Source organism: Sus scrofa, chromosome 6 (assembly GCF_000003025.6).
Source record: "Sus scrofa isolate TJ Tabasco breed Duroc chromosome 6, Sscrofa11.1, whole genome shotgun sequence".
Taxonomy (NCBI): domain Eukaryota; kingdom Metazoa; phylum Chordata; class Mammalia; order Artiodactyla; family Suidae; genus Sus; species Sus scrofa.
Window position 1 is genome coordinate 74,752,943 of NC_010448.4, and position 13,582 is coordinate 74,766,524.

The window sequence follows — 13,582 nt, forward strand, 5'->3', positions numbered from 1 at the left end:
AGAGCCGTTGAAAGGGGTCAAGCAGTGGGGTGAAATGATTAGGTATCATTCTGGAAGCAAAGTAGAAAGATAAACTTTTTTGAACAACTGAAAAATTTCTATGTAGACATTTAACTTATTCATGTTTTTAGTTTGTTCTCAGGATTATTTTAAGGCATAAACAGGAAAACAAATGGCAAAAGTAGCGATTCATACAGCAGAAACTGGCACATTGTAAATCAACTATTCTTTCATTTTTTTAATGTAAAAAAAATTATGACGGCAGTAAATGAAATTATTTAACATATAAACAGTGGGTCTGCTTACTCTCATTTAAGCAATTTTTTTTTTTTAAGCAATTTTAAAAGAGCGGTTGTTACGTTATCATCTGCAGGTTAATAGAACAAAAAGTAGTTGATAATTGAGCAAGAAACAATTTCAAAACTCAGTTTTTTTAATAATATGGTTAGTAATTGTTTCAGAAAAGATTATGATTTTAGTCTATAAGAGTTGGAACATATGAAAATAGAGAATCTGCATCTCCATTCTTTTAACTTAGCTAAATGAGGGCAAATTAAGAATGAAATCTTGAGGGAGTTCCTGTTGTGGCGCAGTGGGTAACGAACATGACTAGGAACCATGAGGTTTCGGGTTTGATCCCTGGCCTCGCTCAGTGGGTTAAGGATCCGGCATTGCTGTGAGCCGTGGTGTAGGTCGCAGACGAAGCTCAGATCCTGCATTGCTGTGGCTGTGGTGTAGGCCAGTGGCTACAGCTTCGATTAGACCCCTAGCCTGGGAACCTCCATATGCCGAGGCTACAAGACAAAAGACAAAAGACAAAAAAAAAAGAATTAAATCTTGAAACTAACATCCTCTTTTCAATTTAAGGTTACAAATAAAAACTATGTCCGATTCCTCTCTGGCTGGCAGCAGGAGAATAAACCACATGTCCTTCTGTTTGACCAAATGCCCGCTGTCCCGCTGCTATACAAGGTACTTTAGGTGCTGGGCTAATGTTTTGTCATTTCGGTGATGGTCCTTTTTGTGAGTAATAGCTCATCCCCTGAGAAATATTTGAAGACCAGAAATTTGCCTTATTTGACATTGAGTACGTACTGATGCTATTACTGAGTCAGGGCTTCCCACACACGTAAAAGCATTTAATCTTCAAAAGACCCCAGTGATACTGATTCTTATGCCTATTTTACAGAGCAAAATACTGAAGCTTAGAGTGGTTGTCTAACCTAGCCAGGGTCTCTCTACAGCGTGGTGAAAATTGCTTCCCCTGAAGCCTGATTCCAGACCTGCTCTCTGAATGATATTCTCAACTATGCTTCTAACTAGTGCACCTCTGATTATCCCTGTGACATGAGGCAGGAGAGGAAAGCGCTCCAGCGTTGGCCTGGTCACTGCCATCTTACACAGTCGGGGTGCATCTAGTCCTCAGACCTCCCACCCACACGGAACTCAGCAAGAGGGATATTTTGCTGTAACTGAAAGAAAGAATTGATTTGTCATTTAGATGCTCTGGTATCTGTTTCATGTCTTCCCTTCTGTCATGCCCTAACAGTTGACTGCTTTTGCGTACAAAGACTACTTGTCATTCGGCTATGTGTACGTTGGCTTGAGGGGGGCGGAAGAGATGGCGCGGCAGTACAATGTCAATGTCTACACCCCCACCATCCTGATCTTTAAAGAACACATACACAAGCCTGCAGATGTTATCCAGGTATGTGAGTATGACCTTGTTTCATGACGGCCCTCTCATTTTATCTCAGGTCTGCATAGAAAGAAACAGCATAATTGAACAAAGCAGGCGAGGAGAAGAAAGGAGCTTTACTGTCTTCATTCAGAGGCATAGAATTTTTAAAAGAGTTTAAGGAGTTGCCCTCGTGGCTCACCCGTAACAAACCTGACTGGTTTCTGTAAGGATGCGGGTTCGATCCCTGGCCTCACTCAGTGGGTTGAGGATCCAGGGTTGCCGTGAGCTGTGGTGTAGGTCCCAGACATGGCTCAGATCCCGTGTTGCTGTGGCTCTGGCGTAGGCCGGGGGCTACAGCTCCAGGTAGACCCCTAGCTTAGGAACTTCCATATGCCATGGGTATGGCCCTAAAAAGACCAGGGAAAAAAAAAAGTTTAAAAATATGATTTGGTACTATTTTGCTTAAATAATAATCTTTGACCAAAAGTAAATTGGTGGGAATTCTCTGGTGGCGCAGTGAGTTAAGGATCCAACATTGTCGCTGAAGCAGCTCAGGTCTGGAAATTTCCATATGCCATGTGCCCAGCCAAAAAAAAAAGAAAGTAGAATGGTGGTTGCCAGTGGCTGGGGAGGAAGAAATATGGAGTTAGTGGTTTTTTGTGTAGGGCCGCACCCGTGGCATGGAGGTTCCCAGGGTAGGGATCCAATCAGAACTGTAGCCACCGGCCTATGCCACAGCCATAGCAACTCAGGATCTGAACAGTATCTGCGGCCTACACCACAGCTCACAGCAACGCCAGATCCTTAACCCATTGAGCAAGGCCAGGGATCGAACCTGCAACCTCATGGCTCCTAGTCGGATTCGTTTCCGCTGTGCCACATCAGGAACTTCCTGGAGTTAATGGTTAACGGGTACAGTTTCAATTTGGAAAGGTGAAAAGTTCTGGAGATGAATGGCAATGATGGTTGCAGAAGAATGTGAATGATTAATGCCACAGAATCATGCACTTGAAAATGGTTAAAATGGCAAATTTTATGTTCTCTATATTTTACCACAAAATTAAAATAATAAATAATAATTATCTTTGACCTCAAAAGAACTCCTGTTTTAAAAAATCAATGATTTTATTCTAAAATAAGTTACAAAATCAAATGTAAGAGTTAGATATTAAACAGTAATAAAAAGGAATACGAGGGACTTTCCGTTGTGGCTCAGCAGTTTAAGAACCCAACTAGTGTCCATGAGGACGCCAGTTCGATCCCTGGCCTCACTCAGTAGGTTAAGGATCTGGCGTTTCCGTAGGTTGTGGCATCATTCACAGATAACGCTCAGGTCCGGAGTGGCCGTGGCTCTGGCTTAGGCCGGCAGCTACAGCTCTGATTCAACCCCTAGCCTGGGAACTTCATATGCCACAGGTGCAGCACTAAAAAGAAAAGAAAAAACCCATACACTAGCTTTGATTTCATCCCGTTAATCCTTTGGAAGTTTTTAGTTTCATAATTTGATATTCAAACGTGCATGGGTTCTGAATCACAATAAAAGCATTTAACTGGCCTTTCACTGTATTGAGATCTTGTAGGTGAATAAAAGTTATTTGATCTTGCTCTTAAAATAAAAATAAATGTCATTAAAATCACTGGGGAAAAGAGAAAAACCCATAAACTAACTCAGAGAACATACAGTGAATATTTATCTCATCTTAAGATAGGGAAGAGCTAAAAGGAGTGAGGAAAATCTTGTTGGAAAATCTTAATAACTTGATTATAAGTTTTAAATTTTTATATAAATACTTAAAAATTGGGTGTTCTCCGTGACGCAGCGGGAACAAATATGACTAGGAACCATGAGGTTGCGAGTTTGATCCCTGGCCTTGCTCAGTGGGTTAAGGATCCGGTGTTGCCTTGAGCTGTGGTGTAGGTTACAGACATGGCTTGGATCTGGCGTTGCTGTGGCTGTGGTGTAGGCTGGCAGCTAAAGCTCCTACTGGACCCCTAGCCTGAGAACCTCCATATGCCGTGGGTGTGGCCCTAAAGGACAAAAGACAAAAATAAATAAATAAATAAATACTTAAAATTTTTAAATTAAACAATAAGGGAAGTATTTGTAACCAACATAAGAGGAATTGTTATCTTTAATTTCTAATGAGCTGCTTCTAATCAAGGAGATCAGTGCAAAACTTCCCAAGAGTGATCACTTAATGAGTCAGATTTTCTTTTGAGGTGATGAATGTTTTGGAACTAGAGGTAAAGGTTACAAACACTGTGAATGTACTAATTACCACTGGATTATACATTAAAATGTTTAATTTTGTGTTATATGAATTTTTTCTCAATTTAAAAAAAAATTTTAGGAGTTTCCCAGTGGCTCAACAGGTTAAGGATCCAGCATTGTCGCTGTGGCTCAGGTTCCATCCCTGGCCCGAGAAGTTCCACATGCCATAGGCACACCAAATAAATAAAAAAATAAACTGGCAATTCAAGAATACTTGAGGAATTCCCGTCGTGGTGCAGTGGCTAACGAATCTGACTAGGAACCATGAGGTTGTGGGTTCAGTCCCTGCCCTTGCTCAGTGGGTTAACGATCCGGCGTTGCCGTGAGCTGTGGTATAGGTTGCAGACGCGGCTCAGATCCCACGTTGCTGTGGCTCTGGCATAGGCCGGTGGCTACAGCTCCGATTCGACCCCTAGCCTGGGAACCTCCATATGCCGAGGGAGCGGCCCAAGAAGTAGCAAAAAAAAAAAGACAAAAAAATAAATAAATAAATAAATAAAAGAATACTTGATAATAGGGCTAATCTTCAGAACATAATGTTAAAAAGTAAGGATACAGAATCGTGTATGCAGTTTATACACTCGTCTTAGTTTTGTAACGTGTACAAATAGAAAACTAGAAATAAATGCATCAAAACATCAGTGGTTATCTCTTGATGGCAAAATTATATATTATTTCAATATTTGGGTTTTCAAAAATTTCTGTAACGAACTTTTTTTTTGCTTTTTAGAACCACACCCACAGAATATGGAGGTGGTTCCCAGGCTAGGCGTCAGAGCTGTGCCAGTCTTCACCACAGCTACAGCAATGCCAGATCTGAGCTGCGTCTGCAACCTACACCACAGCTCATGGCAATGCCATATCCTTAACCCGCTGAGCGAGACCAGGGATCGAATCTGCATCCTCATAGATACTGGTCAGATTTGTTTCTGATGAGCTATGGTGGGAACTCCTGTAATGAACATTTTTGAATATTTTTGATGTTATTTTTTTAAAAACAACAAGGATGCTTTGATACTTTCTCTTATAGGCGGCTAGAATGAGAACATAAATTCTGCAAAATCCTTTATTCTGTTCATTCACTAAATTCATTGCCTGCCTGCTGAGCACTAAATACAAAACAACTTTGACATCCGGAGTCTTTGACTCACAGTCAGGGCGGGAGAAAGGCTGACAGGCAGTTGTCACCTAGTGCAGTAGCTGTCTCCTTGGATGTAGGGTAAGCTCTGGATGCCACGTGAACGTAGAAGGGTTCCTGAGACTGTCTGACTAAGGCAAGGACGGCGTGTGTAGCAGAACCAGACAGGGAAAGAGGATAGGAAGGAAGGAAGCAGGTTTAAGAAGAAGGTAAATGAGTTCAGTTGGGGCATGTGACTTAGAACGACCTTGAGGAAAGCTCCGGGGACATGGCCCTTAGGCAGGGGTTCGGGGTCTTAGGAAAGCTGAAGGATCTGGGCTGGACAACTGTGGGTCATCAGTGAATGGTTAGAGGCATCGTATGTAACGCAGGGAGAGAAGGGAGCCCAAGACAAAGCACTTGACAGTTTACCAGCAAATAAAAAGAGGGTGCCTGATAGCAACTAAGAAGGAGCCGAGAGGTGTTCCCATCGTGGCGCAGAGGAAATGAATCCGACTAGGATCCATGAGGTTGCGGGTTGGATCCCTGCCCTCCCTCAGTGGGTTAAGGATCTGGCGTTGCCGTGAGCTATGGTGTAGGTCGCAGATGTGGCTTGGATCCTGCGTTGCTGCAGCTCTGGGTGTAGGCCGGCTGCTACAGCTCCAATTCGACTCCTAGGCCAGGAACCTCCACATGCCGCAGGTGCGGCCCTAAAAAAAAAAAAAAATAAGGAGCCGAGAGACAGGAAGCAAACAAAGGCCAGTTGTGAAAGAGGAAAGACAATCATCCCTGTCCAAAAGTGATCTGTGGAGATTTCCTAAATTGCTTTTTAGTGATGACTTGTACTCTTGAGAGTTGTTATTTATTTATCCCCTGGGGAAAATTGTAAATCAAATACAGTAACAAAATCACTGGTACAATGGATGCTTTACAAGCTTGAATGAATATAAAATTCATAAATATAAAAATGAATTCTGAGCGTAAACCAAGTCCTTCCAGTGGCGAGGGACTTAGTGTAACGCCCGTGGTTTCTAGTTCATTTGTTTTCATTTGCTGTACAGTGTTTATGGCCACGTGATAATATGTTTATTCATTCTTCCCTTGAGGGACATTTCGGGGCTTTAGGACCAGTGGTGCCATGGATATCACATGTATCCCAATGTACCCGGTCACAAATTTCTCTTTTTTCGGCCACGCCTGCAGCATATGGAAGTTCCCAGGCCAGAGTTCGAACCCATGTCCCAGCAGCACCAATGTGTCTATTCAGCACCATAAGGGAACTCCCCCGAGTTTCTGTAGGACAGAGGTTTTCAGAATGTGGTTCATAAACCCTCTACTTTATCTGTATCCCGAAGTTTTGATAAATAGTATCTTCATGAGTCACTTCAAATTCAAAATATTTTGTTACAGCTGATATAACAAAACGTTTCTCAGCTCAATAAGTTATTCAGAGTTTCTTAATTTCTAAACATAAGGGGATTTTCTGGTATACACCTCATACTGATTTCTAGATTAATTATGGTCAGAGAACCTGTTATATATGTATGTATAATTTCACTCCTTTGAAACATATGAAAGTTAGTAATAACAAAGTAGTTATCATATAATTTTGTAGTCTGCCTTTTATACTTAGTAACATTGTTACTTTGGAGTTGTTTTGTTTTGCTTCTAGGGCTGCACCCGGAGGCATGTGGAAGTTCCTAGGCTAGGGATGGAATCAGAGCTACAGCTGCCCGCCACGGCCACAGCCAGGCAGTATCCAAGCCATGTCTGCGGCCTGCACCACAGCTCACAACAACACTGGGTCCTTAACCCACTGAGCAAGGCCAGGGATTGAACTCGCATCCTCATGGATACTAGTCAGGTTTGTTTCCACTGGACCACAACAGGAACACCTGGAGTTTACTTTTAATTATTCAGTTTGCTACAAATCTTGAATGGAAGTAAATTTGTGTAAAAATTAACAATTATTGACTCTTTAAATCTGCCAGCATAAAAAAGTATACAAAAATTCTCCTATGGAACGGGCACTTGATTTTTTTCTTTGACCAGAAACAGCTGCATTCTTGCTTTTAGCCTATATTGTTGAAATAGATCACCCATGCTTATTTGCTCAGACAAGTCTGACTTACTTGGTTGTATTACTGTGGCCAGGGTCAGCCACCTTTTTATTAAGCTCTAAGTAAAGCTCTTTTTTCAATGAGAAAACTGAGTAAGAGTCAACTGTCTCCTGGTTTTTCTCCAGGCCCGAGGTGTGAAGAAACAGGTCATTGACGACTTTATCACCCAAAACAAGTATCTGTTGGCAGCCAGGCTCACCAGCCAGAAGGTGTTCCACGAACTCTGCCCTGTGAAGCGGTCTCACCGGCAGAGGAAGTAAGGACCGAAGGCTTTGCCCTGCTTGTCGTTGCAGCCTAGAGGCAGGTCGCCCTTTACTGCAAGGCAACTTGAAGAGTTTACTCTTCAAGCCACAGATATCAGTGAACCACTATGATGGTAGTGGGGCGGATCAGTCCGGGGGCCAGGTTATTGGGTGTCCCAGAGAAGATCCCCTATGACGTAACCCTTTAGCTGAGCCCTGAAGGATGAGTAGATTTTGCCAGGGGTCAGGGAGAGCCCGGGTCGCTCATGTAGTATCACTGTTCCTGCCAGTGTGTTCCACCCAGGGTGAGCCTTTGGAGGCCTCAGAGAAGAGCCAGGCTAATGACAAAACAGCAGCAGAGTGAGGACCCTGAGAAAATGGTAAAATCAGTAGCCGGGAAAGGCAAGGCTGAGGCATCCTCGTTCATACAGAGTCTTTTAAAAAGTCTAGAAATCCAGGGGAAGTGCGTTACCTCTTTCAGGTTAATGCATCAGTGCCTTTAAGTTTAGGGTGATTTCATCTGTGAAAGGTGCCTGGATATGAAAGGAAAACATTTTGAGCACATTATTTGAAAGTAGTTGGGGGTGGGGGGAGTTCTCTAGTGGCCTCGTGGGTTAGGGATCCAGCATTGTCATTGTAGTGGTTCGGGTCACTGCTGTGGCAAAGGTTAGATCCCTGACCCAAGACATGTTACATGCCATGGGCACAGCCAAAAAGAAGAAAAACTAAAATATTGTTTAAAATAAGAAAATTTCCCTGTGTTTTCAGAGTTTTCAGATTCCTTTGTAGACTAAGAGAAGAAAGGCTTTGATTAAATATAAAGCAACTGATCCTAGACCTTTTTTTTTTTTTTTTCAATGGCCACACCTAAAGCATTTGGAAGTTCCCAGGCCAGAAGCCAAACCCTATGCACAGCAGCGACCCAAGCTGCTGCAGTGACAGCCGTGGATCCTTCATCAGTTGAGCCACAAGAGAACGCCCAGTCCTAAGCCTTAAGGGTTGTTATGTACACAGCTTTCAAAAAATATCCCCCATCCGTGCATTTGTCACCTTTGTTACCACTGCCACCCTAGCCAGGCCACGGCCCCCTCTCGTCAGGTCCACCACATTAGCCTTCTGAGCGCCTCTGCTCCCACTCCACTCTCACCCCCTCGGTGGTTCCCCAGCAGCCAGTGATTCCCCTGAAGCTGTGAGTTGGGTCAGGCCCCTCTCCATCGCTGGCCTTTGCGCCTGTGGCGCTCCCTGCCTGGAACGCTCTGACCCCACTTCCTCCTGTGGCATCGCATTCAGGTTTTGCTCGAGCGTCACCCTCCCAGGTGACGTTTACCTGATCGGATGGAGCATGACTCCCAGCCCACTCTGGACTCTCTCCTTTTTTTTTTTTTTTTTTTCATGACCCTTGTCCCCACTTGCCATGATTTATCTATTTGTGGTCTGCCTCTGCCATGAGAATGTAAGCTCCACGAGGGCAGGAACGTTGTCCCCCTTACCTGGTGTATAGTGAGTGCTCGGTGGTGCAGGGAGAATGCGTGCTCGAGTGAGGAACTGGACGAACTTTCCATTGGAACCACTGCAGAGGAAGCCTTGCAGAGTGGGGCCCAGTGGCCCAGGTCAGAGACAGGCTCAGCCAGCCCTTCCTGCGGTGGAAGAACTAGGACAGATGCCTCTGAAAAGGTCTTCTGCATCAGGGCTTCAGTGACTGTCGCCTCCAAAGACATTTCTAGTGTCGTGGAAAGTGGCTGGGAGAATGCATCGCAATCTAGAAAGAGGCAGGTCTTTGGAGCTCTTCTCTCACCAGAGACACCCCAGCACCTTTCACACAGGAATGCTTCATTCGCTCGGTCACCTTCCCTTGCCAGCACGGGTTCTCGCCGTGGCCTTGGGGTGAGTTACAAGGTCTTCTCTTGTTGACGTGCAGGTACTGTGTAGTTTTACTGACCGCCGAGGCTACCAAGCTGAGTCAGCCCTTCGAGGCCTTCCTGTCCTTTGCCCTCGCAAACACGCAGGACACAGTGAGGTTTGTGCACGTCTACAGCAATCGGCAGCAGGAGTTTGCCGACACCCTGCTACCAGACAGCAACGCGTTTCAAGGAAAATCAGCGGTGAGTCTTGGGTTTTCACCCCATCTGAGCTCTTCACAAGCACAGGGCACTCAATTCTGTGTCCTCCTCCTCAGGAGCTTTGAACATAGATTCCAGGAAATCCAGAAATCTCTGAAGCCTGTTTGGAGAGCACCCATTTTTTTTTGTTTGGATGGGGTTTTTGGCTGCACCTGCAGCACACAGAAGTTCCCAGGCCCAGAATCAAACAGGCACCAAAGCAGTGACCTGAGCCACAGCAGTGATGACACCAGATCCTTAACTAGACTCCAATTAACTAGGAGTCTAATTGGAGCTGTAGCCACCAGCCTACGCCAGAGCCACAGCAACTCAGGATCCGAGCCACATCTGCAACCTACACCAGAGCTCACGGCAACGCCAGATCCTTAACCCACTGAGCAAGGCCAGGGATCGAACCCGCAACCTCATGGTTCATTAGTCGGATTCGTTAACCACTGCGCCACGATGGGAACTCCCGAAACCACTCTCAAACTAGTCTTTTACCCTGGTGACCTCACCTCCTAGATAGCCTTGGACCTTCACAAAAAACATCTTTCCTCTGGGTAAAGATAAGAGCATCAGTTTCCTTTTCACTGGTGTCCTTAAGCTACCAGTAATAGTTTCCCTCCTGTACTTCTGCCTCTTTGACTTCATCCTGATTGATCTCACCTGCCATGGAGGTTCCCAGGCTAGGGGTCGAATGGGAGCTACAGCTGCCAGCCTACACCACAGCCACAGCCACTTGGGATCCGAGCCACATCTGCGACCTACACCACAGCTCACGGCAACACCAGATCCTCAACCTACTGATGGAGACCAGGGATCGAACCCACATCCTCTTGGATACTAGTCAGATTCATTTCCACTGTGCCACAATGGCAACTCCCAGAACTTTTAACAAAAGCTTTTAAACGTCATCGTAAAGTTAATTGTTTTGTCAGAGAAGTTTCGCTCTCTCACAGACACTGGGTGCTCGCCCACATCTGTCCTTGAGCTTATTGCCAACTTCACTAGACTCTTTTTGGCATCCTCCCTGAAAAAAAACAACAGCTTACCATTCTTTCGCGAACTCTAATGGTTTTTCCTCTCTTTTCCTCCCAGGTGTCTATTTTAGAAAGGCGCAACACAGCAGGGAGGGTGGTATATAAAACCCTGGAGGATCCCTGGACCGGGAGCGAGAGTGATAAGTTCATCCTTTTGGGTTATCTTGACCAGCTGCGCAAAGACCCAGCTCTTCTGTCTTCGGAAGCTGTGCTCCCCGACCTGACTGATGAACTTGCCCCCGTAAGCATGTGGCCCGGAACAGCAGGCACCAGGCAGGGCTCCTCAGCCCCCAGAGCCCGAGCAGGGGTTCTGCCACCAGGGCCGTGTTGGGGACGGGGACCTCTCCCTCCAGGGTCCAGCCTTGACCACCATCCATTTTCCTCCTCAACAGATTTTTCTCCTTCGGTGGCTCTACTCTGCTTCTGACTACATCTCAGACTGCTGGGACAGCATCTTCCACAACAACTGGTACGAGTGCTGCCAGGTCCAACTGCCTTTTCTCTGTCACTGCCAGGACCGCTGTTTTTCTTTGGGAGAGTCCTTTCTTCTTTGACTCGAGCGTAGTAGATTCCATCGAGGCAAAGGAAAGAGGGCTTGCATACTTCCAACAACTGTTCCCCTTTTTCTTTCAGTAACTTCCCGTTTTTTATATGATGAGTTAATATGGGAAGGGAGGGGCCTACCACTCCCACCCCGTTAAGACCATGAGCTCCCGAAACACGACCACACCCGTGTTTGTGCTTCCTGGCCCCCAGCACAGCTCCTGAAAAACAGCAGGCCTTTGATGGGTGTCCGTGGGTGAATATGACTTCAGAGCATCAGTCCGAGGGAAGGCCTTGAGAGGTCCACTTCCCCTCCCTACTCCACCCCCTCTGGGCCACATCTGAATTATCCTGGCCAGAAAATAAATGAATAAAAGGAAAGAACATAATTCCACAAACTTTGTCAACTGATGCTACCCTTAACTTCGGAACATTCCTCCATGTTCACAGCTTAAATCCTTTGTTCCCCTTCTTAGTGTTTCCTTCTGCAGAATTCAGCACAGACTATTGTACTGAGACACAAAACACAAACTTTTTTAATACATTATTTGTGAATTAGAACAATGAGGAAAAAAATCTCTGCTTTCACCCACCACCCCAAAAAACCTCTTTTGTCTGAAATTAGAAAGTGTTTATTGATATGAAAGCTTTTTGGGTTTTTTGGTTTGTTTTAAGGGCTCAGGCTGCAGCAGATGGAAGTTCCCAAGCTAGGGGTCGAATTGGAGCTGCAGTTGCTAGCCTACACCACAGCCGCAGCAACTCGGGATCTGAGCTGCATCTGTGACCTGCACCACAGCTCATGGCAATGCTGGATCCTTAACCCATTGAGCAAGGCCAGGGACCGAACCTGCATCCTCATGGATACTAGTTGGGTTTGTTACTGCTGAGCCCCAATGGGAACTCCTTGGAAGCTTTTTTGTTTGGGGTTGGTTAGAGGGGTTTTTTTTGAGCCAGAGAGAAGAAACCTAAAACCATTCATTGACATGTCACAGCTGCCCTGTAGAGCTGACCAGAGCTTGTGAACTTCCTTCTAGGCGGGAAATGATGCCCCTTCTGTCCCTGGTCTTCTCCGCGCTCTTCATCCTCTTTGGCACCGTCATCATCCAGGCCTTCAGGTAAGAGCCTCTGTGTGGCTCCCGAGGGCCGAGTCTGAAGGGTGAGCCCCAACCTCCTCGGGTGCTTTTCTGTAAAACTCCTTTTTCTCACTTTAGTGACTCGAACGATGAGCGAGAGTCAAACCCTCCGGATAAAGAGGAAGCCCACGCGAAGACAGGGAAGACGGAGCCCAGCTTCACCAAGGAACCCAGCAGGTTGCTGTAACCAGACTCCAGGCCCCTCCCCCTCGGCACGGACCAGCAGGCCAAGTGGCATCCAGGGTCCAGTCATCCGGGTGCTCTGGTTCCCCTCCTTGCGCGAGAGGCGGGTTTAGGGACGTCTAGTCAGACGATGAGCCTTGACTGAGGCCATCTGGGCGTTTGGACCTGGGCTGGGTGTCTCCTCAGTACCCTCAGATTCTCAGTCTCAGACTGAAGATGGACGGCAGGAAGCGTGGAAGCAGGTCAGAGAGATGCTAGACGAGCCCAAGCAGAGACCCGTGCGTCACTGTAACCGTGTGGACAGCCTTCCTGCTGTCCTCAAGCTGCTCCCACACCGACGGACGACAGCACCGCCTGGCTCTTTGCAGGCCCAGGGTGACCAAATCGGGGCCGCTCCCATCCCGCCCATGCAACAGGCTCAGGAGTATCAAATAACCAGTCTAGCCCAGTTAGAACACCGCGTTTTCTTCTGCCATTCCCTCTGAAAGTAATGCGTCCCCTTATCCTGCAAGATCCTAATTCCTTGCTCTTGCTCCACAGCAAGATTCCTAAAAAAGGCTTTGTGGAGGTAACGGAGCTCACGGACGTCACGTACACCAGCAACTTGGTGCGCCTGCGGCCGGGCCACATGAACGTGGTCCTCATCCTGTCCAGCTCCACCAAGACCAGCCTGCTGCAGAAATTCGCCTTGGAGGTCTACACGTTCACCGGGTGAGCTCGCCGTGCCGGGGGGTGGGGGGTGGGGGTGGCGCAGGAGGAGACGGGAGGGACATGTCCGCTTTGTCCATGGGGGCCTTCTCCACGCAGCGAGATGTTGGCTGTGCCCTTTCCAGGCCAGACATCTAAGCCGACACGCAGGGACCTTTCTTCCCCTTGGCTGTTGGTTCTGAACAGAAGAGCCTGAACTCGGTCTGCTTCCGAGCCCTTTCAAGAAACTCTTCTCTAGCTCTTGTGTGTTTTCCCAAACTCCCAGACACAGGAAGTGACATGAGTGACACCCGGCAAGGGTCAGGGAAATGGATGAGTGGCCGTCGCCGTGGTTGTAGAAGTCCTCGGGCTCCCGCAGAAATCCTTCATTTTTTTCTGTACTCGGGCCCCGTCCATCCAAAGCCTTCTCCTATCCTTGGAAACGTGATTGAGGAACTTGGG

At 46.6% G+C, this 13,582-nt stretch overlaps 1 protein-coding gene across 3 annotated transcripts in view; it reads left to right on the forward strand.

Annotated features, from left to right (window-relative positions):
- The window catches only part of DNAJC16 (DnaJ heat shock protein family (Hsp40) member C16), a 39,275-nt gene that overhangs the window by 20,813 nt on the left and 4,880 nt on the right, over positions 1 to 13,582 (forward strand). For all 3 annotated transcript variants that reach the window (XM_021095383.1, XM_021095384.1, XM_013998998.2), the window contains 9 exons: positions 868 to 972; positions 1,550 to 1,708; positions 7,316 to 7,446; positions 9,351 to 9,534; positions 10,633 to 10,815; positions 10,967 to 11,043; positions 12,152 to 12,232; positions 12,329 to 12,427; positions 12,974 to 13,144. In XM_021095383.1, the coding sequence (XP_020951042.1) occupies positions 868 to 972; positions 1,550 to 1,708; positions 7,316 to 7,446; positions 9,351 to 9,534; positions 10,633 to 10,815; positions 10,967 to 11,043; positions 12,152 to 12,232; positions 12,329 to 12,427; positions 12,974 to 13,144 (1,190 nt within the window). The remainder of the gene's footprint in view (positions 1 to 867; positions 973 to 1,549; positions 1,709 to 7,315; positions 7,447 to 9,350; positions 9,535 to 10,632; positions 10,816 to 10,966; positions 11,044 to 12,151; positions 12,233 to 12,328; positions 12,428 to 12,973; positions 13,145 to 13,582) is intronic.